The sequence below is a fragment of the Phyllopteryx taeniolatus genome, chromosome 21, assembly GCF_024500385.1.
Source record: "Phyllopteryx taeniolatus isolate TA_2022b chromosome 21, UOR_Ptae_1.2, whole genome shotgun sequence".
NCBI classification, from domain to species: domain Eukaryota; kingdom Metazoa; phylum Chordata; class Actinopteri; order Syngnathiformes; family Syngnathidae; genus Phyllopteryx; species Phyllopteryx taeniolatus.
Genome location: NC_084522.1, coordinates 2,909,507 through 2,934,623, shown reverse-complemented (window position 1 = coordinate 2,934,623; position 25,117 = coordinate 2,909,507). Strand labels below are relative to the sequence as shown.

Sequence of the window (25,117 nt, the reverse complement as noted above, 5' to 3'; positions counted from 1 at the left end):
TAGTATGATGGACGATTTTAGATGTCTCGCCTTCGAAAAGATGACTCAGCATCATCCGATGGAAGGGCGCCTGGACCAAGGACGTGATCGGATGTGGTCGGGTCGTGACAGGTGTTGGTTCAATATTTTGTGTTGTGTCTTATTGCTTAGAACATTATGATTTGTAAATCCCTCCTATTTCAAATAAATGCAGGAGCGAGGGGGGGAGATTGTTTCGAGCGTGTTGAGAGGCTGTGATCTGAACAATCTCCCATACGCCCTCCTCATGAGAAAAAGAAACCAGCGTCTTCATTCCTTTTGTGTCTATTTTTTATAATGTTGGGTAAGATAAATCCAACAGTCAGACATTTCCGTAGACTTTGTGACAGGATTACCGGCCTGTAAAGGCAATACCACCATTCTTACAGTTGTTGACAGGTTCTCTAAGATGGCACACTTCATTGCACTTCCAAAACTCCCCTCAGCTAAAGACACTGCCGAGCTAATGATTAATCACGTTTTCAAGTTCCATGGTTTCCCCAAGAATGTGGTGTCTGATAGGGGTCCCCAATTCATTTCGCAATTTTGGAAGGAGTTTTGCAATCTCATAGGTGCTACCGTCAGTCTGTCATCTGGGTTTCATCCTGAAACCAACGGCCAAACCGAGAGGCTGAACCAGGACCTGGAGACTGGGCTCCGATGTCTCGCTTCACAGGATCCGCGATCCTGGTCTCAGAAACTGGTTTGGGTCGAATTCTCCCACAATTCCCTGCCCTCTGCAACCACTGGTCTATCGCCTTTTCACGTTGTTATTATTGACAAGTGAGAACCCAGTGTGTCCCCTCTCAGCCGCAGGTCGGTCGCCGGTTTGGCTTTTCAGTTTATCCGCAACAATAACAAAGACAAAAGCAATGCCGTGAAGCCAGGAAGGGGGGCGCAACTGTTATTATTTGTCACGAGAGACTGAGAGAGACTCGTCAACCTGACGATCGCATCTATATGAAGGATGTTTCTCATGACAGAAAGAGAGCCAAGGAAAGGACTTTGTGGTGGAGACGGCGGAAAGCTGGAAAGACAAAGAGCAGCTGATGGTGGGGACACACTTGAGGTCATTTGGTAATTGGTATTAAGCAGGTCACCTGCCCTTGAACAGCAACAAATGGGAAAGGCTAGGCAGGGCAGATATTTAGGAGTTTTCAGTACAAGGAGGGTTACATTTTACTCAAGAGTCAGAAATCTCCCGAGTCAGTGGGGTGGGCAGAGGCACTCGATAGGATTGTGGGAGAAATTATGGCTAGAAATATTTTTGCCGTTATGGGAGTATGAGGTCATGCAGTCCTCCGATAGAATTCCACTTCAAAATGTATATTCAACGTCGGTAGGGGTTGAAAGAGAGAGGTCAGAAAGGAGCAGCCCTCCAACTTGATTGGTTAATGAGTCTGTTAGTAGTTTGTTAGCAAATGCCTCACTAAGCCTCCTACGCTGCACGTGGAAATATCGATGGACCAAGACCATCTACTGTATTTGGGCCCTATGGGGTCAACCCTCCTGACTTTGTGCTGGGGTAATATACAAAGGGGGGCATTGATCGACGAATGAATCTGGTCTGACGTGGAAGAGGGTGACTTGATTTGAGGATTTGGCAGATGTGATATTGGAAATTAGGCAAAAAGCAATGAAGGATTCCTGCAGACTGGTAGAGGAATCAGGGGAAGATCATGCGCAGTGACGTGGGTGTAGCAAGCCGTTTATTGTACACCCGGGGAGTAATAATAAGAAATCAGTCGGTACCAGAGCTATTTTTAAATCGTCAATCTCGCAGGAATATCGCGGTACTGAGGAGGAAAACCACGTGTAGCGATTGTAATAGTGAGTTCAAACCGATCAACTTTCAAATACGAGTTACGTGATGGCAGGGGAGGAGGCGGTTTTTGCCCAAACAGGAACGAGGGAAGTGGGATATTAATTGCGTTAAAAACAAAAAGCCTCAGGAGGCTGCACAAGTTTCATAGCTCGCGAATTACAAATTTAGATCCGCCGATTGGGTAAGCACACAAATTATTTATTCGTTATTTATGGAAATCATATCAATGTTTGGTGACCATTGTCGACTTGGCCCTTCTCTAGGATATGAAGGCAGGAATTCTGGAGTCCCGGCAGGAACATCTTTTGCAGGTGTGATTAATTTATTCAAGGACTTGTTTACAGGACTCGTCAGCTGGGCCTCTGCAATGGTGGTTTGTATTCCTGTTGTTGTGTATTTGCTGGGCGAGGAGCCTCTAGGAACTTTGCTGTACTGACTCCTACCAGTAACATCTACTGCCGGCGAACCGCAGACAGCTATCGAAGAAGGGTGCCCGGGTAAAGTGGACACATTGATGCGTGATGTATCCCAACGGGAGGTTAGGAGTCCAATTCTGAACTTTGATTCAACACTATACTGATATTGGAGGTTGCTAGTTTATGCAGGTTCATCACAGGAAGTTGGATGGAAGAGAGGAAGACACTGTGCATGCATGACTGGGGGGGATACAGAGTAGGACCAATGTCGGAATGTCTACCACAATACGATGGAAGGAGTTCACCTGATATGGTAGTAAGTACCTTAGCGTGACACTGACGGTGAGTATGATATGAGTGAGTGGTAATGAATAATACGAAACAGCTATTGACGCCCCTGCAGAGGTTATGATTCAAAAAGTGACAGATATATGGAAGTCGGCATGAACAATAAATATAGAGTAACTATGGTATAATGAGCTATTAGAGTCTCGAGGCTTGCAAACAGCGTCCAGCAGTCGGCGCTGTCGCTCGATCTCCTGTTTGGATCGACACAGTTCCTCCATCGTTGTTTCAAACGCCACAAATATTTCTTCAACGGCAGCGTTTAGTCGCTGATTCACCAAAGCTCGCAGCATTTGGACTTTGCACATTTTGTTTCCCCTCCACAACAATAACAACAACACTTTACCGGGCTCTGTGCTTCGTGTCGCTAACTTCCGTGCCTGTTTTTTTGTTTTGTTTTGTTCGCAGCATACACGTTTCGATACGAATATTGTGGTGGTTTTTTTTTTATTATTATTCATAAATGTGTATTCAACGACGCTATAACAACAAATTATGACGTCGCTAGATAGCACTAGCTTAGCTTTAGCTTGCTCACTTCCGCATTCTCGCTGACGAGAGAGCTTTGCGGGGAATAAATCGTCCAAAACGGTGACGACGACAAAGTGTTCCCTTTTCGACGTGTATCTACCTTCGGTGCGGTTATGTACTTGTCCCAATTGAATTGTTTAGCGAAACGACTTGACTGCCACGGGCACCGTCTCCATCTTGTTTGCGTTCTTCTTCGTTGGCGAAAGGCAGTTCGCCTGGCGGGCGCCGCGGTTGCCCGAACTGCCAGCAAGACACAAGCGCTATCAATCAAACGTGTCCATTGTTTCAGATGAGTGATCTTCCGACAAATTATGGATTGGATATCGGCTACCTTGGTCCAAAGTTTTGTTTACGAACACTCACTGTGAAACTACGAAAGGATGTAGTAAGATTTCAATGAAAATTCTGTATCATGACACGAGCATGTGATGAATCTCCTCATCTTATTAGCAATGTTTATCAATGCAAATTTGTCAATCACAAAGCCGCTTTTTTTCCCAGTATTTCACAAGGATTTATATTGAATTATCAAAACAAGAAGGCCAAAAAGATTTGGAGTTCATGTGCGAAATGGGATTTGTATGTATAAAACTGAATCCATGTATTTCTATTATTTGCATGGAAGAAATGACTTTGTGAATGACTTTCTTTACTCAGGTGATACAAATGATTTTTGCATGTTTAAAATGTACAAATAAATGGCTTGATTTTACCCTTGGAAGTTCATGATTTTGTATTGTATTTTGTCCTTATTTTAAGTTGTCTAACGTCTTACCAGTGTAAAAAAAAAAAAAAAGGACACTGTGATAAATAAATACAAATAATGACATGTCAAAAACAAAAACAAATATATTTGAACAATAGTATGTTAGAGGGTGAAAGAAAATGTGTGCATTTTCGTGTGGAACGGCCAAAACTCATCTTTTTGTCCTTGCTTGTTTTTATGAGGCGCGCCCAAACGCTTCCAACAGAAAGTGAAAGTTCAAGTTTGGTGCTGCGAGACGCACAATTGTTTGTCAGCGAGCCACGGCACCGACGAGAACGGGTTGGACCGGCTTTCGGGCATGCGACTGCTGACTTTCATCAACATGAAACACGTAGTATGTTCCGGGAGGGCAAGAAAAGCCTCCTAAAAATGGTCAAATTCAGAACGACACATCTTTACGATCATCCGTTTATTGGTCCAAATCTCGATCTCAAGTTCCAAAAACAAACGCAATCAACAACATTGTCACATTCTGAGCAAAGTACAAATTGACAGAGTTGTTTGTTGAAGTGAATCCATAACAGGATTATAAAATCATTTTGGACTGATAAAAGGAGTGCGAGGCAAACCAGCAATCGACACATTGTGATATCAATTCATCGTAGCTATTCAAGTGCTTGATACAACGAAAGAAGAAATCCTCTCAGTGTGTGACTGCGCCGATTTCTGACAAACTTAACGGACAGAAGAAAGCAACCCCATCGACTCAAACGAGTCTCACCCGAGACACCAAAGCCAGCAAAAACTGTGACGTAACAGAAACATCTTCATTGCACAAATTGTCTGCGTGAAGAACAAATCCCATCTCTGTTTTCAAACCCGAGCGTGATGAGAAAGCGCTCGATGGAGACGTCTCTCTCGTGTTCCGACACCTGCACGAAGAAGAGCACGTGAACGCACCTGGAAAGAGTCCCGAGAAGACGAGCGGAGTCCACGTCGGCGAACTCACCGTGCGACGGCGGCTGCGTCTCACTCGGAAGCGGGCGTCGGGGCGGCGGGCTCGGAGGCGGGCTCGGAATCGGCGTCGAGGGCTGCGATGAATGAAAAAAAAGATGTGAATGAAAACAAGTCCGACTGTGGAAGGAAGGACATTTGCTCCACGAAGGCCTCTTGAATCCATCTTCACTCGTACTTTGAGCTGCGGTTGGGACAAATCTTCTACTTCCTGACTACGAGAGTGTGGTGGGGAATTTCTTTGGAATCGTACAGTTCATAGCCGCATATTTCCAATTCCACATTCAGGAATTCGGATGTTGGGGAATATTGATTGAGGGGAAGCTAGCTTCTGTTATTCGCCGTCTTTGCGCTCAGCCCAAAACCATATCTAATATTAAAATAGAGGTGGCATCTCGGGGCCGAGGAACTTTGTCGAAGCGAGGGGAGGAGCTTCAATCGTCGGGTTCAAACCGGACGTTCGGGAGCGGCTCCTCGAATCGAATGAACCCGAGTGCGGCTTTGGCACGCTTCGCCGTTGAGGGCCAAGGAACACGAGTGAACTAAGTCGTACATTTTCCACCAAATCTAAATTGACTTCCATTCGGTTTCGGGTTTTCTCCGCCTTAGGGAGCGAGTCCTTTTTCCCACAACGATAGCGACGTCGACATTCACGTGTCCGTCGTTCCACGGCTGACTATTTGCGACTCCTCGTGCGCACTTTTGTAGCAAAGGTCCGCATCAGACCTTCGCACGACCGCTTTGCCGACCGCGGCTCAAAGGAAACAGAAGTCGTTTGACTTACAAGCTGGATCGTATTTGGCTGCAAAGAAAACAGAGACACAAAGGTCACGATGGGCACAAATCTTCCCGACAGAGCGAACGTCGGCGTCCCTCACCTCGTCTGCTTTTGTAAAGCTTGACGAGGACCGCGACCGCCGCCGCCGCCAGAGCGAGGACCGCCAGCGGGACAGCGACGGCCAGCGCCATCTTCCTCTTTTCTTCCTCTTCGCAGAGTGAGAAGAAAGAAGAAAACGTGTGAGCGATCGTTCCGACGCGCGACGATCTGAGCGTCGGTCACCTCGGATGCGCGCGTTGCTCCGGATGCTTCTTCTCTCCAGCTTGACGACGATGTCGTCCGCCACGCCGGACAGCTGGAACACGCATTCGTAGCGGCCCTCGGCTTCATCGGTCACCTCCGCTTTCAGGTCGGCCGTCATCTGGAAGGTTCCGTCGTGGTTGCGGAGGGTCTCTCCCGTCTCCACGTCCTCGTGGAGCTCCTCGCCGTCCTTCCTCCAAAACAGGGCGGCCACGATGGGGTAGAAACCCGTCGCGTGGCAGGTGACCGGAGAGGACGGCGTCTTCTGGAGGAGAGACACCGTGGGAAGCTCTGCGGGCCGAGGGAGACGTGGACACCAGGTGAGAGAGGGGCAGAGACGGAGAGAGAGAGTGTGGGAGAGGAGGAAAAGATGGGGAGAATGTGTGAGAGGACAAAAGAGAACTTGTGAGAGGAACAAAGATGGCAGAATATGGAAGTTGAGAAAAAGGTCGGTGTCGGTGTGAAAAGGATAAAAGATTGAGAATGTGTGAGAGGATGAAAAGATGGAGAAAACGTGTGAGAAAAGATGGAAAGAAGCAAAGATGATGAGAATGTGTGAGAGACGAAAGGAGCCAACGAGGAAAGAGTGCAGCTTGTAATGCCAGTAAAGTTCCTGTAGGGGGCGTGCTAACATGAGGTGACTGCACCTGTTCTCATCAGGAAGTCCCTCCCATTGGTCACATGCTTCTTCATGTAAGAAGGACAAATCTCAGTGAAGTAGTGCTTCTTGTTTAGATTATAAAGTTCGTAACTGTCCCACTTGAGTTTGGTGACGAAAGCTTGTGGGTGAGCTGCGATCCATCTCATTGTCTTCACCTCCAACGAGATGAAGGCTTCTCCATCGTAACTGTGGTGTAGCCAACCATCAACCTCATCGGTCTCGTCGTCCCATTCGCAGCCCAACATCAACTGGAACATGTGAACACCTGAGAGAATGACGTTGAAGAGTGACACCATGTCGAGAGAGAAGGAAACGTGTTTATGAGGAGGAAGAACGTGTACGAGCACATTGTGGAAAGCCGAAGGTCAACAAACCTCCAGTTTGGTTGAAGCGCTCATTGGCAGTTTCGATGTCGATTTTGGAGACCTGCTCAAAACCAATATTTCTGTGTGTCAGTCTCTCCCAGTAGTGAGGATCATCTGCTGTGATTTTGTTCACCCAGTCCTGTTTGGGTTTTGTTTTCCTGCTCTTGCTGTCGTAGTGCCAAATCGGAACGTCGTCAACATAACCGACCACCGAGAAGCCTGGGATGTTTGGAATTTGAGACGATGCTGTCGTGAAAAACTTGAGCGTGTGAAGCACTGAAAGAAAAAACAAACAAAAAGGTTGATCTTACTTTTTTGTTTGATGGCCCAAAATCTTGCACTCTTCCTATTTCAAATGATTTTGTCTTCAGTTGAAACATTTGAACGTCTTTTTTAGGGAAAAAAAATAAAATCAAAAGATACAAAACATTCCATTTTCTTTTGTGGTCATTTAAGTACTTTAATATTTATTTAAACGTATTCTTACACACAAACCTCTCAATGGATTCGACAACAGACGCTCATAATTTATTTCATTGAATTTTTACTACTTCCGTATCATGTTACAATTATCATGCCCTTGCTAAATAAATTTATTAGTCCTTAATAACAGATTTGTCAATAAATATACACGATATATTTTGTAAACTTAAGTTGTAACTCTGTTCATGAAATATCCAAATGAGAAATATAAAAGGAACTTCTTACAATAAATATGTTAGAATTGTGATCTACTAAAGGATACGCTAAACACTTTTTTTTTTTACACAGATTTTGTTTGTCGTTATTTCAAGAAATGAGATTTTATTTTTATTTTTTTCCCACATATATTGAAATGCCGCCTCCGTGAGGCGAATATTCCAATGGCAGCTTTGCCAAGTGAAACCAGTTGCAAGAACTTCGGACTGAGTGTTGCTTTCGGCAAAGTCAAGAGCGTCGACACCAATCATCGGAACACGATCGGGATCATCAAGTTGTGGACAAAGTGCACTTACCGGGCGTCACGCTGTGGATTTGCGCAGCCGCGACAAACAAGACACACAAGTTCAGCTTCGCCATGTTTTGCTCCTTTTCGTCCACAAAGTGACGACGACGCCTCCTCGTCGACGGCCGAACGGCAAATGACAGCAAACCGGAAGACGCGCCTTCTCTACCTGTGCCGATGACGTCACTTTGGCATTCCTCATCATTGGGCGACAAGATTTGACTCGCGTGGCGTTGTTGTGTCGCGCAAATGAAGTCGAGTGTGCGAAATTGGAGACGAGAAGCAGCGCGAGTGTTTTTGGAAGCTTGTGCTGAAACAGCGACGCTTTCGTTCTTCCGGGTGGGGAGCACGCGCGCCGCCTTTCTGGGAAATCACGTGCCGCGCCATCCCACTTTCCGACGAAACATACAACGAACGACACGCGTGCGCACATCCACGGAACACACGTGCAGCCGATCTGGTCAAGGAGTTACAAAATGTGACATTTGTGCTATGTTGATGCGCAAGTCATCATGAATAAAAATGGCGATCCTCTTTCAAATGGAGAAAAATCCAACTCGGTGGTCGCAATGGGAGATGAGACTCGTTCGAAAGATACCATTTGTGTCAACTCCTGACGATTTGCTCCTTCCTCGACATTTGGCAGATCCACTTGTTGACACTGTTTATGACGTATGTTGCTGTGTATTGTATGCAGAGTCGTGGAGGATTGCGCAATACACTGTGTCATACTAGTGTCCCGTAATATAGTGTAGACTAGTGTATTGTGCGACAGTAGTGGAATATAGTATATAGTTGAATTCAGTATAGTGTTGTGCAGTTTATTCTAGTACTATATAGTGGAATAAGCCTGTATAGGTTTATGTTGTATGGTACAGTATGGTGTAATATATACTGTAGTGTATATATATTGTAGAATGCGAAAATAGTAAAGTACATGATCAGAATCAGAATCATCTTTATTTGCCAAGTATGTCCAAAACACACAAGGAATTTGTCTCCGGTAGTTGGAGCCGCTCTAGTACAACAGACAGTCAATTTACAGAACACTTTGGAGACACAAAGACATTGACAAAAAACAATTGTGCAAAAAGATGCAGAGTCCTCGAGCACTTAGAGCAGTTCGAATGACTAATATCGCAATAGTCCGGTGCAATGACCATTGTGCAAAGGGCGCTGACACTTCAAGGAGTGTATGCGGTTTAAAGTGACGAGTAGTGCGATAATCTGGGACAATGGTTGTGCAAATGTTGCAGATGCTCCTCAATCAGTGTGCAAATGGAGCAGATGCTAATCTGGCATGAGTGGCCAGTATATGCAAATAGTGCAGCACGGCGAGACGACTACAGCGAGTGCACGAGTAATACATCATTGGCCCCACAGAAATGTGACAACGAACTCAAGTCAAAAAATTGCCAGCTTGTTGTAATGGAATTATAGGTTAGCTGTTTAAGAAGTTGATCGCAAGAGGGAAGAAGCTGTTGGAATGTCTACTAGTTCTAGTTTGCATTGATCGGTACCGCTTCTTTCCTTGCTCACGGCAAATGTGAGCAAAATGAAAAACGAAGGCAGAGGAGAGCTGTGATGGATTCCTCGGGGTTCCTCAGACTGCTGCAGTGTTGCCATGGCGACAGTTCAGCTCACCAATTAGCTTGAACTAATCTTTATTTTTGTTCAACCTTTAATGAAGAAGGCAATCAAATATGTAATGGAAAATCTCATGTTTGCTATTGTGTAACTGGTGTTACTGTGTACATTCAATAGTGAATCACAACCGTTGGTTTAATTAGACGACACAATGTCCTTTAATATGAAGTCATATTTCTTCGACTTTATTATTTTCTTTGCCATGAAGTGATGACTTGAAAATACAAACCTGAGATGCCTTTCTCAGATATCAAAACACGGAGAGCTCAACTGAAACGGGAGGAATCGTTCCGAGAAATGTGTGTCCACACGCAAATGCTGAAACCTGTTTTTCCCGGTTGTTATTGGTAGACTGAAGTAATGTGAATGTTTTCGGATTGAATAGCGCTCCATGTTGAGAACAAACGGCGGCCATGCTGTGTGACTCCGACACTTAACAGCATTTACTGTTTCATCAGAAAGTGAGAATAGATCAGCGTTTAATAGTAAAACTCCAACCGATCATCGGCTGATAAAATTGGCCAACGGATGCATTGGTCGGGCCCTAGAAAGGAACTCCCCTTTGACACCTCCCTGGTAGGCCAGTTGGTGTTTCAATCTTGAGAAATTTTCTGATGTGACCGAGCAAGATTGTACAGTAGGACACGACTTATCTGAAATTGAGTAGGGACTCCGCTTGACTCGCTCGATTTTTGCTCCAGTAACTTGGGACTTACTGATGACAATTTTGGCCAACCGGAAGAAAATCATTTCCAGTTGGGGAAAAAAAAAAAAAAAAAAATCACGAGATGCAAACAATGATGAATGAAATTGAACCAAATGATCCTGTGATGTTTGGCAGGACGACGGTGGTGGCGGCGGCGGCGGCTTTCCTGGACGCCTTCCAGAAGAAGGCGGACATGGCGACCAGCAGCCGAGGGAGGAGGCAGGCGGGCCTCGGCTACAGTTCGGTGGAACTAAACAGCGTCAGAAGCACTGACCGACATTCATAACCTTTGTATTAATTAATCCCTAAACTTTTCTTTTCATTACGTCCCATTTTTTATTTGGGGGGGGGGGGGTTGGACTTATGGTACATTATTCGCAGGCTAAAGTAATGCATGTGTTAATTTGGTGGCGTTCTTTGGGTCAAGGAACTCTTTTGAAGTGAGTTGCGATACTTCATTAACATAAAAGTAGTGCTTTGTTAGCATAGAGTGGCATCTTGGTGCCAAGGAACTATGCTGAAATGAGTTGAGGGGTTTCCTATCGACAAAAGTAGCACATTGAGGCTATTTAGTGTGCCATCTTGGTGCTGAGGAACTATTTTGAACTCAGTTGAGGAGTTTCCTTGAGACAAAAGTAGCACATTGAGGTTATACTGTGGCCTCTTGGTGCCGAGAAATGATGTTGAAGTGAGTTTAGGAGTTTCATTTAGAGTTTTTTAAAAGTAGAGCTTTGGCACCATCCATCTTGGTGCTAAGGACCTATGTTGAAATCAACTGAGGAGTTTCATTTAGACAAACAGTGCTGTGCATGCATCTTGTGGCATCTTGGTGTTACGGAACTATGTTGAAGTGAGTTGAGGGGTTTCCTTTCGACAAGAGTAGTGCTTTGCCGTATTGTGGCATCTTGGAACTGTGTTGAAGTGAGTTGAGGAGTTTCATGTCACCCTGCTGGGAGAAGGTCCTGGCGCAGAACCTGCAGGCGAAGGGCTTCTCGCCCGTGTGCGTTCTCATGTGCAGCACCGGCGTGTTGCGCTTGGTGAAGCTGGCGTGGCACACAGAGCAGCCGAAGGGCTTCTCGCCCGTGCGGATCCTCATGTGTTTCTTCCGGGCCGGTGCGCCGGCTGAAGGTGGAGCTGCACAGTGAGCAGCTGAAAGGTTTCTCCCCCGTGTGGACGCGAGTGTGCCTCTCTAACGTGGAGCGGTGTTTGAAGCTCCGACGGCAGAACGAGCAGCTGAACGGCTTGTCGCCGGCGTGGCTCCTGATGTGTCTCTTCAGACCGGCAGGCCGGCTGAACGTTTTCCCACAATCGGAGCAGATAAAATTCTCATGATTTTGGGGTTTCGCTTTGGTCCCGTCAGCGGCGTAGGCCGACGTCATATCACTATTTTGGGGCTGACCGAAGTGGCATTTGTGTGCTTGTGTCACCGTGTGATGATCACTTGACTCGCCGGTCTCCTCGCGTTGACGGCGATGAGGCCGAGCTCGCTCCTCGCCGTCGTCTTGGCTTGTTGCACTGCGACCTAATTAACGAGAGACCGACAATCTTTCATTTTAACTGTTGATTATCTTCAGACGATACAGTTGCAACCAAAGGTTTATGTACACTATGTAAAAAGACACACACTTTTTTCTGTTTTTGCTCGATTAGCATTACCACAGATTATTTCCATTTTCGAAATGCCAGAATAATTCATAAGATTTTTTGTTTTTAAAAACAACGTGTCATGATTTTATTCAAAGTCAGAAGTTTGCCTTTAAACTGTATGTCTTCGGTCAAACATGATGAATATCCTTTCACAAGCTTCTCACAATAGTTGGCAGGAAATTTTGTCCCATTCCTCCTGACAGAACTGGTGTAACTGAGCCAAATTTGTAGGCCGCCTTGCTCACACATGCCCTTTGAGATCAAAGGCTCTGTGATGGCCACTTCAAAACATTGATTTTGTTGTCCTTAAGCCACTTCGTAAACCAGTTTGGCAGTATGCTTGCGGTCAACGTTCATTGGGACGACCCAATTTCATTTCAGCCAAGCGTTAACGTCCTGGCTGATGTCAAGGAGTTGTTGCTGCGTCAGTATTTCCACATGATGATCTTTCTGGAGCAAAACAAGCCCACAACATGATGCTGCCACCCCTGTGTTGCACAGTTGGGATGGTGTTCTCAGGCTTGCAAGCTTCCCACTTTATCCTCCAACTCTCACCATGCTCATTACGGCCAAGCAGTTCAATTTGAGCTTTTTCACACCACAGGACTTGTCTCAAAAAACGAGGGACTTTGCGCTTCACCTGGGAACTCAGCGAGTTGCTCCAGCTGCTCTCCTACTTTCTCCTCTTCTTTAATGTCGGAGGGCACTGATTCATGCTGCTGCTGCTCAGGAGGTACATCTTGAAAAACACAAGAACGCATGGCTTTATTATTTCATATTTGCAGCTCGTAGCACACAGATGCACCCTTAACAATGGTGGTATGGTGCCAACACTGTACATTGCTACTCGTACTCAACCCTGTACTAAAAAGCTGCAATACTACGGCAGACGACGTACTGTACTATTCTGTCCTCTCTGAATGTGCAGTGAGCAGTTTGGCAGAGAACAAACGGTGGAGATGTGTTCTTCCTCAGGGTGGATTGCGTCAACCTTTGACTTCTGACCGCAAAATGTTCCAGCCGCTATCTTTGTGATGAGGGCCCAGTCCTCTTCACAGACAACGTCAACTTTTATGATACAATCAACATACTGCTAAATGCATGCTTTGAAAATACTATAAGAGTAAATATGGGATAACAATGTACTGTTATTCGAACATTTCCCTCCTGTTTATCACATATTTGCTCAAATTCTCCTATCACCATACATCAGTAACTTCAGTTCGTTTTTTTTTACTGTAAGATCATTTTTATGAACACACATACATTTACTCTCAGAGGCAATGTGAATCTTTATTCCTAGCCACCTGGATCGAGAAATAAATCCCGCAGGTCATAATGCACGTCATTATCATCATTACTGTCACTACCTTCAGAGTCAGGACCAAGTCAAGGATACATTTGAGCCAGGTAGATAACCTCGCTGTTAACTCTCATACAGACATCGGATGTGCTGATACCGGTCACAATAAGTTCACCAGAGCACAGAGACCTGTTCCATTCTTTTGCAATTTATCAAATAGTCTAGCATCTCCACACCACCACCAGATGTTCCCTCTTCTCTACGGATTGAAGTTCATTTCCACCACTATTGATACTGTAGGAACCTGAATTTTCTAATCACCTATGACTCTCGAAGTTCCGCGAGTGTTCGTTTTCGCGAAAGAGCTACAATTTGAACGACGCGTTAAAATTCAACCAATTTATACCTCGCAGAGGAGTCTATACATTTGACAGAGCTCTGGGTCCGCAGCTCCGCTTACCCTTGCCTCAGCAAAGACAGCGCAGACCGAACAAAGCTATCTGTTCTTGTACGGAATCGCCGTCATCTGATTTGTCCATGTTCCCATCTGACGTCCTGTAGAATGATGAGCATTTGCAGCTCGCTCCAGGCGCGGTCTTGCACAGTGGCTCCTTGCAGCCACTTCCTCTCCGACATCTGTCCTTCATGGTCTTCGCATGTAGCCCGGTGGGGGCTTTCCTGCAATAAACTCCCACACCCTTATCTGATTTCCACTTTCTACTATACTGCAATAAACACCCTTGTTTACTCCCAGACCTTTTGTGGAAAACAGGTTCGTGCTTATCAACTCTAGTCACAGGAAACACGCTGTCCCAACTCATACATGTCATTCCTAGGATTAGTATTATTCATAACATCAATGACACAATTTTGCGGAATGACGGCCGGTATTCTCTGTAATAATGGTCTCGGGCCCATGCACACTACACAGTCCTTGTGGGTCAGATTAGCATCTTGTTCTACCATAAGCAACCAATTATTATTCTGTCCTGAAACTCCTGCAATGGACTGAATTTCCCAATCAAAATCACTTTGTGATATTCGTTTTACTACCACCCTTGCTTGGTTGGTGTACTGAATCACTTGGGGGTTCTCTAAGAGATAGTTTTGTTTTCGCAACTTATTATTGGGAAATAGGGGTCTGTTCTCGTAGAATATGCCCACAAGAAAAAAAAACCAACAGGATGTATTCAAAACCAGCCGCGTTCGGCGGTCTAAGAGGGTCACCTCCATATTTAACAAGTGTTATCTTTCTATGAAAGTACTTTGCCTCGTGACTTTGTCCTATGGACCGATAGTCACCCTCAGGGGTATTCATTCGAGAATTCCAACTCAAATCTAATACATGTCCTGTAAGGTACCTCCAATACGTCTCATCATCTTTTCCAGTTCTCTGTTTGGTGTTTGCAAATCCCTTTAAATGAGTCATTTGGAGCCTCAATTTAGTCGTCGTGTTTGGTGCTGTGGTTACCCTAATTGAATTATTATATGCCCATGAGACTATCCGGGGAATGACAGCAATCGGTGTTCCTGACTGTCCGCTACTATGGCTAATCCTATGTAAGAGTAAGGCTTTAGTGGTCCGCTCGTTTAACCTTGGGTGATTCCCACAAATACCATACTAACATACAAATCGAAATAACAGATAGCGTCGACAGAGCTGATTTTAAACACTTCGGGGTCATTCTGGTTCAAATGTCTCCTCTACCTTCGTTTGGTGTCTTATCAAATCTTCACTGACTTTCAGGTCTTCCCAGATTCTAAAGGTCTGAGACCACCCTATTATCAGACTTTTGCTCACCTCCCTTGTCGGAGTTTTCAACCAAAATGACCTTTTTACAATGTGTCCAATGAATCAAAGTTGACCTCTCTGCTATCTTTACAGCTGTCAACAATACTTGAAATGGGCCTTAATTTAGTCATTGTTTTTCGAACATTTGCCGCATGCAGTCTGCTACATTAGCTTCATCATTTGTTTCCCATTGGTTCTTAAATTGAGGTAGTTTATAAAGCCTTCCAAACAATGTTTCGTAGGCTGTTAGTCCTGAAATACTCGACTAATTCCAAACACCGTGTCCACGGCCTTTCTGTTTCTTCAATGCGCTTTTTTAGTCTGCTCTTTTTTTTTTTTTTTCTTTCCCTCCATTCATTTTTCTTAGATGAGCCATCTACAAATAGGACCTCCCCTTTTTCTCAGGGCTGATCTTTCAGGTCACTTCTGCTTTTGGCTGTTGTTTCTGCTCACTCTTGACAATCAGGTTGTATTTCACAAAAAGCTTTTTCCGCTTCATCAATCCACTTTAAGGGTGATGTCATTTTCAGGTCTTCCTCATACATCATATTACTCAGGTGCGCGATGATTTCCGCCTCATTTTTGAAACTCAGATTCTACAATCATTTGTTATCTTCTATTGCTCACACGTCTGTCCTGCAGCTGCTTTTTTTTTTTTTTTTAATTAAGGCTTGAGTAGGTGTTATCACATTCCACGACCTTTTAAGGATGTGGTCAATGCCTCGAGGTGTGGGGGCTTTATTAGTAAGAGTGTATCCCCACCCTCCAAACGCAAATGCAAACCAAAACTGACCATCCCCATCTATGGGTACAGAAAACAATGCATTGCTGACATCTACTACAGTAAAGACTATAGCATCTGTCCTGAGTGTATTCAACAAAGTGTGAAGGTCAGGCACACATGGCGCTCTTTGAATTTACTGCATTTTTTACCGCTTGCAAGTCTTGCACCATGCCGCTTCCTACAGATTGTGGCGCTTTCTTCCGTGGGAATATTGGAGTGCTGCATGTCGAGTTATCATATTTGACTCGAACTCCAGCAGCGATCGAATCTTCAATGACTGGTTCGATGCCTTCGTACGCATCCTGTTTCAATGGATATTGTCTCACACATCATCTGTATTCAGTTTTTTGCCCAATTTGTACTTCCTTCAACAAATCTTCCTCACCCTCAGTGAACATTAAGTCTCATTTTTGCTGAGAATGTAGGTGTATCCCTTCGTGTGCCTGAATTCTTTCTATTCATGTTGAGGCACTTATTTCCGTATTGTTTGAAAAGGCAACCCAATCAGTTGCTCTCTCACCTTGTTCAACTATTCTACCCAAGTCTTTCCATTTTGTATGTCTATTATTTTTTTATTGTTTTCTTTTGTACAAAACGATGCGGGGTGGAGTCCACATTCTAAACAGTGCTTCCATCTCTTCATTGAATGTTCCTCTTGCAACTGCTGTACTTTCTGCATCAGTGTATAAATCAATCACAGTGACTCTGGCCGGTGTTGTTTTTGCCAATTTTCTCTCATATTCCACATCTGGACTCGGTGTACTTTTGTACCAGAGTGTAATATGCAAATCATTCTCTGACATTTTGGGGATCATCTTTCTCCCTTCGCTCATTAAGGCTGTGACTGCATTCTTCAACTGCTGTTGAAATGGCTCATTTACATCTCCATCCTCCTGCAGGCCGCTGTGAGTCTTGAATACAGTTGTCATTCTTACTCTGTATTCCTCAAAAAGGCTCATCATCCTTTGATTGTACGCTTGCTATTTCAGTGTAATTTGCTCGCTGTCTGAAACGCTGGGTTGCTCTGTTAATTAATCCTTCCACCCGGCGTCCCAATTTACGACTATCATGGGCCAAAATCCCATTTGCATCTCTTGGATTCCATGGTCCTCTAATATGATGCCAATCTGGACCCATGGATCCTCTGCATCATTGAAGTTATATGATCGTCTTAAATTTTTCCCAGTACCTCAACAAACTGGTTTATGTTTATGTCAACAGCTCGTTAGAGGACTCCGCCGTCCTATACGGAATTTAACTACGACGCCACGAAACTTTCCGAGTTTCTTTTCTGACCTGCCATTGACTAGTATTCGCTGGGTTTTTCTCAGGTTTCGCAAACCTTTTCCGTATTCATTCATACCTTGTTAAAAGAAAACTCAACTCACCCCCGTCTGTCTTCTCAGAGTACCGTCAACCTTTGGATTCCAGCTGGCGGGCCGATTTCAGTCCCGGAAAGGGTTTTTTGGACTCACTTTAAATGGAGTCCGCCATGGCGAATGGTCTTTACACTGCAATCCACCCGCCCGCTGGATTCGTCGGGTATGTTGGCATCCGGCTCGAAGGACCATTTAAATGTCAGGTTCAAGACACCTAAAACAAGACAGACACCGAGGCAGTTCAGTTTTCAGACTTGCAAGGAGAAACGGACGAGAGTGTTACAATCTCTAGCCCGCTCTGAGTTCACTCTGTCCGTCCCCTCTCTTTTTATTTCCTTTTGGGCAGTTCCGAGTTAGTTGGGGGAGCACAGAGCAGCATCGTAAACAATCAAGTATATGACTCTTTGTGGAGATGTGTTCTTCCTCAGGGTGGATTGCGTCAACCTTTGACTTCTGACCGCAAAATGTTCCAGCCGCTATCTTTGTGATGAGGGCCCAGTCCTCTTCACAGACAACGTCAACTTTTATGATACAATCAACATACTGCTAAATGCATGCTCTGAAAATACTATAAGAGTAAATATGGGATAACAATGTACTTTTATTCTAACATTGACGGTCATTTAATGGAGAGCTATCACTCACATTGGAGCATCAACCGAGCCCTGGCGCAAATAACGCAAATCTGCGAGGAATTGAAAAAAGGCCAAAAAAAATGTTGAACATTTTCGAGACATGCCAGAAGACAGAGCACTGCTTTCGTCGAAATGAAACTCCTCAATTCACTTCATCATAGTTGCTTGGCCAAAGACGCCAAACTAAGACTTTTATTGCTTTGGCCTGGCACAAAAGCAGAAAATTTGGGAGTTTTTCAGCAAATATCAGAGGATAGCCCCCCCCCCCCCCCAAAAAAAATGAATGTGCGTGAGTTCACACATGCAATCTTGATTTGTTCTTTGAATTATTCAAAATTGGGCAAACGTGTGTTGTAGTCGAGAGAGCAGCCGATTAAAAATACCGATTTTTATTGTTTGTTTTCTACCATTCACCTAGAGTTGTATTGGGCGAATAGAAATGGCTAAAACGTGGTTTTAGCAAGCCCTTGCAGTTTTTATTTCTCATGTTTACAATATGCGCACTGAATGACACTATTCACAAAAAATACACTACGTATAACATTTATGGGTGAACTTCATTTTGTCTTCATACACTTACCACCGTGAATGTAAAACGAAACAATGTGATTCAAGTGTGTCGATGATGTGACTCAAAACCAAACCGACCTGCTTTGTGTCGCCGAAGTTCAACTCGAGGCTTGCAAACAGCGTCCAGCAGTCGGCGCTGTCGCTCGATCTCCTGTTTGGATCGACACAGTTCCTCCTCGTACTCCGCCATCGTTGTTTCAAACGCCACAAATATTTCTTCGACGGCAGCGTTTAGTCGCTGATTCACCAAAGCTCGCAGGATTTGGACTTTGCACATTTTGTTTCCCCTCCACAACAATAACAACAACACTTTACCGGGCTCTGTGCTCGCTAGCACTAGCTTAGCTTTAGCTTGCTCACTTCCGTATTCTCGCTCAGCGAACCGAGCTGACGAGAGAGCTATGCGGGGAATAAATCGTCCAAAACAGTGACGACGACAGTTTTCCCTTTTCGACGTGTATCTACCTTCGGTGCGGTTATGTACTTGTCCCAATTGAATTGTTTAGCGAAACGAATGACGTATCTTGACTGCGACGGGCACCGTCTCCATCTTGTTTGCGTTCTTCTTCGTTGGCGAAACGCGAACTGGCGAGGACGCCGCCTGGCGGGCGCCGCGGTTGCCCGAACTGCCAGCAAGACACAAGCGCTATCAATCAAACGTGTCCATTGTTTCAGATGAGTGATCTTCCGACAAATTATGGATTGGATATCGGTTACCTTGGTCCAAAGTTTTGTTTACGAACACTCACTGTGAAACTACGAAAGGATGTAGTAAGATTTCAAGGAAGATTCTGTATCATGACACGAGCATGTGATGAATCTCCTCATCTTATTAGCAATGTTTATCAATGCAAATTTGTCAATCACAAAGCCGCTTTTTTTCCCAGTATTTCACAAGGATTTATATTGAATTATCAAAACAAGAAGGCCAAAAAGATTTGGAGTTCATGTGCGAAATGGGATTTGTATGTATAAAACTGAATCCATGTATTTCTATTATTGGCATGGAAGAAATGACCTTGTGAATGACTTTCTTTACTCAGGTGATACAAATGATTTTTGCATGTTTAAAATGTACAAATAAATGGCTTGATTTTACCCTTGGAAGTTCATGATTTTGTATTGTATTTTGTCCTTATTTTAAGTTGTCTAACGTCTTACCAGTGTAAAAAAAAAAAAAAAAAGGACACTGTGATAAATAAATACAAATAATGACATGTCAAAAACAAAAACAAATATATTTGAACAATAGTATGTTAGAGGGTGAAAGAAAATGTGTGCATTTTCGTGTGGAACGGCCAAAACTCATCTTTTTGTCCTTGCTTGTTTTTATGAGGCGCGCCCAAACGCTTCCAACAGAAAGTGAAAGTTCAAGTTTGGTGCTGCGAGACGCACAATTGTTTGTCAGCGAGCCACGGCACCGACGAGAACGGGTTGGACCGGCTTTCGGGCATGCGACTGCTGACTTTCATCAATACGAAACACGTAGTATGTTCCGGGAGGGCAAGAAAAGCCTCCTAAAAATGGTCAAATTCAGAACGACACATCTTTACGATCATCCGTTTATTGGTCCAAATCTCGATCTCAAGTTCCAAAAACAAACGCAATCAACAACATTGTCACATTCTGAGCAAAGTACAAATTGACAGTTGTTTGTTGAAGTGAATCCATAACAGGATTATAAAATCATGTTGGACTGATAAAAGGAGTGCGAGGCAAACCAGCAATCGACACATTGTGATATCAATTCATCGTAGCTATTCAAGTGCTTGATACAACGAAAGAAGAAATCCTCTCAGTGTGTGACTGCGCCGATTTCTGACAAACTTAACGGACAGAAGAAAGCAACCCCATCGACTCAAACGAGTCTCACCCGAGACACCAAAGCCAGCAAAAACTGTGACGTAACAGAAACATCTTCATTGCACAAATTGTCTGCGTGAAGAACAAATCCCAAGCGTGATGAGAAAGCGCTCGATGGAGACGTCTCTCTCGTGTTCCGACACCTGCACGAAGAAGAGCACGTGAACGCACCTGGAAAGAGTCCCGAGAAGACGAGCGGAGTCCGCGTCAGCGAACTCACCGTGCGACGGCGGCTGCGTCTCACTCGGAAGCGGGCGTCGGGGCGGCGGGCTCGGAGGCGGGCTCGGAATCGGCGTCGACGGCTGCGATGAATGAAAAAAAAGATGTGAATGAAAACAAGTCCGACTGGAAGGAAGGACATTTGCTCCACGAAGGCCTCTTGAATCCATCTTCACTCGTACTTTGAGCTGCGGTTGGGACAAATCTTCTACTTCCTGACTACGAGAGTGTGGTGGGGAATTTCTTTGGAATCGTACAGTTCATAGCCGCATATTTACAATTCCACATTCAGGAATTCGGATGTTGGGGAATATTGATTGAGGGGAAGCTAGCTTCTGTTATTCGCCGTCTTTGCGCTCAGCCCCAAACCATATCTAATATTAAAATAGAGGTTTGGCGCCACCCGGTGGCATCTCGGGGCCGAGGAACTTTGTCGAAGCGAGGGGAGGAGCTTCAATCGAATGAACCCGAGTGCGGCTTTGGCACGCTTCGCCGTTGAGGGCCAAGGAACACGAGTGAACTAAGTCGTACATTTTCCACCAAATCTAAATTGACTTCCATTCGGTTTCGGGTTTTCTCCGCCTTAGGGAGCGAGTCCTTTTTCCCACAACGATAGCGACGTCGACATTCACGTGTCCGTCGTTCCACGGCTGACTATTTGCGACTCCTCGTGCGCACTTTTGTAGCAAAGGTCCGCATCAGACCTTCGCACGACCGCTTTGCCGACCGCGGCTCAAAGGAAACAGAAGTCGTTTGACTTACAAGCTGGATCGTATTTGGCTGCAAAGAAAACAGAGACACAAAGGTCACGATGGGCACAAATCTTCCCGACAGAGCGAACGTCGGCGTCCCTCACCTCGTCTGCTTTTGTAAAGCTTGACGAGGACCGCGACCGCCGCCGCCGCCAGAGCGAGGACCGCCAGCGGGACAGCGACGGCCAGCGCCATCTTCCTCTTTTCTTCCTCTTCGCAGAGTGAGAAGAAAGAAGAAAACGTGTGAGCGATCGTTCCGACGCGCGACGATCTGAGCGTCGGTCACCTCGGATGCGCGCGTTGCTCCGGATGCTTCTTCTCTCCAGCTTGACGACGATGTCGTCCGCCACGCCGGACAGCTGGAACACGCATTCGTAGCGGCCCTCGGCTTCATCGGTCACCTCCGCTTTCAGGTCGGCCGTCATCTGGAAGGTTCCGTCGTGGTTGCGGAGGGTCTCTCCCGTCTCCGCGTCCTCGTGGAGCTCCTCGCCGTCCTTCCTCCAAAACAGGGCGGCCGCGCTGGGGTAGAAACCCGTCGCGTGGCAGGTGACCGGAGAGGACGGCGTCTTCTGGAGGAGAGACACCGTGGGAAGCTCTGCGGGCCGAGGGAGACGTGGACACCAGGTGAGAGAGGGGCAGAGACGGAGAGAGAGAGTGTGGGAGAGGAGGAAAAGATGGGGAGAACGTGTGAGAGGAACAAAGATGGCAGAATATGTAAGAGGAGAAAAAGGTCGGTGTCGGTGTGAAATGGATAAAAGATTGAGAGAATGTGTGAGAGGGTGAAAATTAGCTAGATGATGTGTGAGAGGAACAAATATGGGAAGAATGTGTAAGAGGAGGAAATATGGAAAGAAAACAAGATGAAGGGAGGAGAAAAGGATGGAGACAATCAATGACAGATTGAAAAGAGAGAGATTGTGTGAGAGGGTGAAAAGATGGAGAGAACAAAAGATGGAGAAAACGTGTGAGAGAGGAAAGGAGCCAACGAGGAAAGAGTGCAGCTTGTAATGCCAGTAAAGTTCCTGTAGGGGGCGTGCTAACATGAGGTGACTGCACCTGTTCTCATCAGGAAGTCCCTCCCATTGGTCAAATACTTCTTCAAGTAAGAAGGACAAATCTCAGTGTAGTAGTGCTTCTGGTTTAGATTCAAAAGTTCGTTCCGGTCCCACTTGAGTTTGGTGACGAAAGCTTGTGGGTGAGCTGCGATCCATCTCATTGTCTTCACCTCCAACGAGATGAAGGCTTCTCCATCGTAACTGTAGTGTCGCCAACCATCAACCTCATCGGTCTCGTCGTCCCATTCGCAGCCGAACATCACCTGGATCATGTGAACACCTGAGAGAATGACGTTGAAGAGTGACACCATGTCGAGAGAGAAGGAAACGTGTTTATGAGGAGGAAGAACGTGTACGAGCACATGAAATCGATTTGAATTGTGGAAAGCTGAACGTCAACAAACCTCCAGTTTGGTTGAAGCGCTCTTTGGCAGTTTCGATGCTGACTTTGTTGACCTGCTCATCAGCAATACTGATCTGTGTGTCTCTCTCCCAGTAGTGAGGATCATCTGCTGTGATTTTGTTCATCCAGTCCTGTTTGGGTTTTGTTTTCCTGCTCTTGCTGTCGTAGCGCGAAATCGGAACGTCGTCAACATAACCGACATCAAAGTAGTCTGGGATGTTTGGAATTTGAGACGATGCTGTCGTGAAATACTTGAGCGTGTGAAGCACTGAAAGAAAAAACAAACAAAAAGGTTGATCTTACTTTTTTGTTTGATGGCCCAAAATCTTGCACTCTTCCTATTTCAAATGATTTTGTCTTCAGTTGAAACATTTGAACGTCTTTTTTAGGGAAAATAAATTAAAATCAAAAGATACAAAACATTCCATTTTCTTTTGTGGTCATTTAAATACTTTAATATTTATTTCAACGTATTCTTACACACAAACTTCGCAATGGATTCGACAACAGACGCTCATAATTCATTTGATTTAATTTTGACTATCATGTTACAATTATCATGCCCTTGCTCAATAAATTGATTTAATAGTCCTTAATAACAGATTCGTCAATAAATGTAGACGATATATTTTGTAAACTTAAGTTGTAACTCATGAAATATCCAAATGAGAAATATAAAGGAACTTCTTACAATAATATGTTAGAATTATGATCTACTAAAGGATACGCTGAACACTTTTTTTTTTTTTACACAGATTTTGTTTGTCGTTATTTCAAGAAATGAGATTTGATTTGTATTTTTTTCCCACATATATTGAAATGCCGCCTCCGTGAGGCGAATATTCCAATGGCAGCTTTGCCAAGTGAAACCAGTTGCAAGAACTTCGGACTGAGCGGTCCAAGTGTTGCTTCCGGCAAAGTCAAGAGCGTCGACACCAATCATCGGAACACGATCGGGATCATCAAGTTGTGGACAAAGTGCACTTACCGGGCGTCACGCTGTGGATTTGCGCAGCCGCGACAAACAAGACACACAAGTTCAGCTTCGCCATGTTTTGCTCCTTTTCGTCCACAAAGTGACGACGACGCCTCCTCGTCGACGGCCGAACGGCAAATGACAGCAAACCGGAAGACGCGCCTTCTCTACCTGTGCTGATGACGTCACTTTGGCATTCCTCATCATTGGGCGACAAGATTTGACTCGCGTGGCGTTGTTGTGTCGCTCAAATGAAGTCGAGTGTGCGAAATTGGAGACGAGGAGCAGCGCGAGTGTTTTTGGAAGCTTGTGCTGAAACAGCGACGCTTTCGTTCTTGGCGCGCGCGCGCGAGCCTTTCGGGGAAGTCACGTGACCGCGCCAGCCCACTTTCCGAAGAAACATACGACGACATGCGTGGAGGAAAACTACATCTGCGCTATGTTCATGCAAAAGTAATCAAACTTCCCAAGGGTGTGGATTTTCCTCTCATTTTGTCAGTTCCAGGAAAATATTTGATGTTTGTTGGGATGATAAGAAAAACAGAGTGAGGTCACACATTCTGAGGGGCCGCAGGCGCAGAATGGCAGCCACGCTTCGTCAGGCTGCTTCACAAGTCGTGTCTTGGAGTGCCGAGAAAAGTGCGATACAAGTGTCATGCGTTGGATTGAGTGTGAGAGAATCAAGTTGTATTTTTACCTGTAAAAGAAAAGATGTCATATTACAACTCAGGCATAAGTTATATTTTTGTAATTTGAGAATAAAAGTTGCATATTGTCAATGAAAAGAGAATGCACTCTATTTTTAGATAAAAAGCTGCACTTTTACAAAAATTAAGTTGTATTTTGGGGGTTTTAGAGGCATCAGAGAATATTTTATTTTTGCTATTTCCTTGCCTGATAGGAGTTTTATTTGAGATATGCAAGTACACCTATGGATGTTTCAGTGTTCTACAAAGTTTGATTTTTATGAGTAAGTCACAATAAAAACTAAGAATGAAGTTGTATATTCCAGAAAAAGAATGGCAAACAATGCAGTCAAGCATAAGAAATCAATGTTTTTATTGTCGTTTAAAAACAAAAAAGAGACAGAAGCATGCACACATTCCTGGCAGCAGCCTAAAACTTCAAATCAGCTTGGGTGGGAACATGAGCGTCATTGAGAACAGGCCCGGCTGGTTTGGTGTTTTTCTTCAAGCATCAGAAAAGGTCATGTGACATCTTCAACAACCACATTTGTTCTGTGTGAACGGCTGACGTTGAATTCATCCTTCATTCGTGCGGAACAAATGAATAATTATGAAGACAAAAGCCCGACATAAATAAATAGACCCAGGAGGGTTTTTTTTTTTTTTTTTTTCAACACATAAAATAAAGACTTTGATTTGACATAAACATTTGATCCTCTTAAAACAAAGAAAAGTCGTATTAAATCTGGAGCATTT

The 25,117-nt window shown here is 44.7% G+C and overlaps 4 protein-coding genes across 6 annotated transcripts; all 4 read right to left on the bottom strand.

The window, feature by feature from the left end:
* Positions 1-4,295: 4,295 nt before the first annotated feature.
* On the bottom strand, positions 4,296-8,270 carry LOC133471502 (major histocompatibility complex class I-related gene protein-like). Of its 2 annotated transcripts, XM_061761108.1 has the most exons (8): positions 7,955-8,267; positions 6,969-7,235; positions 6,581-6,859; positions 5,916-6,224; positions 5,734-5,841; positions 5,640-5,657; positions 4,851-4,932; positions 4,296-4,773 (listed from the first exon to the last, which is right to left on the bottom strand). In XM_061761108.1, the coding sequence occupies exons 1-7, from the start codon at positions 8,016-8,018 to the stop codon at positions 4,871-4,873; spliced, it is 1,107 nt and encodes a 368-aa protein (XP_061617092.1). In that variant the 5' UTR covers positions 8,019-8,267; the 3' UTR covers positions 4,296-4,773; positions 4,851-4,870. The 2 variants fall into 2 exon arrangements, with proteins under 2 accessions (XP_061617092.1, XP_061617090.1); XM_061761106.1 differs by having other exon boundaries at positions 5,734-6,224; positions 7,955-8,270.
* Positions 8,271-8,885: 615 nt separating this feature from the next.
* LOC133471510 (zinc finger and SCAN domain-containing protein 31-like) lies at positions 8,886-19,072 on the bottom strand. The gene is made up of 3 exons (XM_061761122.1): positions 18,486-19,072; positions 12,585-12,683; positions 8,886-11,819 (listed from the first exon to the last, which is right to left on the bottom strand). Exons 1-3 carry the CDS (start codon positions 18,682-18,684, stop codon positions 11,239-11,241), a joined length of 879 nt encoding a protein of 292 aa, XP_061617106.1. The 5' UTR covers positions 18,685-19,072; the 3' UTR covers positions 8,886-11,238.
* LOC133471481 (major histocompatibility complex class I-related gene protein-like) lies at positions 18,910-23,751 on the bottom strand. Its single transcript, XM_061761051.1, has 8 exons — positions 23,688-23,751; positions 22,701-22,967; positions 22,298-22,576; positions 21,528-21,836; positions 21,346-21,453; positions 21,252-21,269; positions 20,515-20,572; positions 18,910-19,033 (listed from the first exon to the last, which is right to left on the bottom strand). The coding sequence occupies exons 1-8, from the start codon at positions 23,749-23,751 to the stop codon at positions 18,910-18,912; spliced, it is 1,227 nt and encodes a 408-aa protein (XP_061617035.1).
* On the bottom strand, positions 19,956-23,846 carry LOC133471503 (H-2 class I histocompatibility antigen, Q9 alpha chain-like). 2 transcript variants are annotated; one of them, XM_061761109.1, is made up of 8 exons: positions 23,688-23,846; positions 22,701-22,967; positions 22,298-22,576; positions 21,528-21,836; positions 21,346-21,453; positions 21,252-21,269; positions 20,491-20,572; positions 19,956-20,413 (listed from the first exon to the last, which is right to left on the bottom strand). In XM_061761109.1, exons 1-7 carry the CDS (start codon positions 23,749-23,751, stop codon positions 20,511-20,513), a joined length of 1,107 nt encoding a protein of 368 aa, XP_061617093.1. In that variant the 5' UTR covers positions 23,752-23,846; the 3' UTR covers positions 19,956-20,413; positions 20,491-20,510. The 2 variants fall into 2 exon arrangements, with proteins under 2 accessions (XP_061617093.1, XP_061617094.1); XM_061761110.1 differs by lacking the exons at positions 21,252-21,269; positions 21,346-21,453.
* Between the last annotated feature and the right edge of the window lie 1,271 nt (positions 23,847-25,117).

Excerpts from the sequence above, each read along its gene's own strand:
- LOC133471502 (XM_061761106.1), bottom strand. The coding sequence starts at position 8,018 with ATGGCGAAGCTGAACTTGTGTGTCTTGTTTGTCGCGGCTGCGCAAATC. Across the intron at positions 6,225-6,580 it reads GGACTTCCTGATGAGAACAG|AGCTTCCCACGGTGTCTCTC; the intron begins GTGCAGTCACCT and ends CTCGGCCCGCAG. Across the intron at positions 4,774-4,850 it reads GACGCAGCCGCCGTCGCACG|GTGTCGGAACACGAGAGAGA; the intron begins GTGAGTTCGCCG and ends TTCTTCGTGCAG.
- LOC133471510 (XM_061761122.1), bottom strand. The coding sequence starts at position 18,684 with ATGTGCAAAGTCCAAATCCTGCGAGCTTTGGTGAATCAGCGACTAAAC. Across the intron at positions 12,684-18,485 it reads ACTTCGGCGACACAAAGCAG|ATGTACCTCCTGAGCAGCAG; the intron begins GTCGGTTTGGTT and ends GTGTTTTTCAAG. Across the intron at positions 11,820-12,584 it reads GCAACTCGCTGAGTTCCCAG|GTCGCAGTGCAACAAGCCAA; the intron begins GTGAAGCGCAAA and ends CTCGTTAATTAG.
- LOC133471481 (XM_061761051.1), bottom strand. The coding sequence starts at position 23,751 with ATGGCGAAGCTGAACTTGTGTGTCTTGTTTGTCGCGGCTGCGCAAATC. Across the intron at positions 21,454-21,527 it reads GAGCAACGCGCGCATCCGAG|AGGAAGAAAAGAGGAAGATG; the intron begins GTGACCGACGCT and ends CACTCTGCGAAG. Across the intron at positions 19,034-20,514 it reads GCCCCGACGCCCGCTTCCGA|TTCGGGCAACCGCGGCGCCC; the intron begins GTGAGACGCAGC and ends TCTTGCTGGCAG.
- LOC133471503 (XM_061761109.1), bottom strand. The coding sequence starts at position 23,751 with ATGGCGAAGCTGAACTTGTGTGTCTTGTTTGTCGCGGCTGCGCAAATC. Across the intron at positions 22,968-23,687 it reads AATCCACAGCGTGACGCCCG|TGCTTCACACGCTCAAGTAT; the intron begins GTAAGTGCACTT and ends TTTTTCTTTCAG. Across the intron at positions 21,837-22,297 it reads GGACTTCCTGATGAGAACAG|AGCTTCCCACGGTGTCTCTC; the intron begins GTGCAGTCACCT and ends CTCGGCCCGCAG.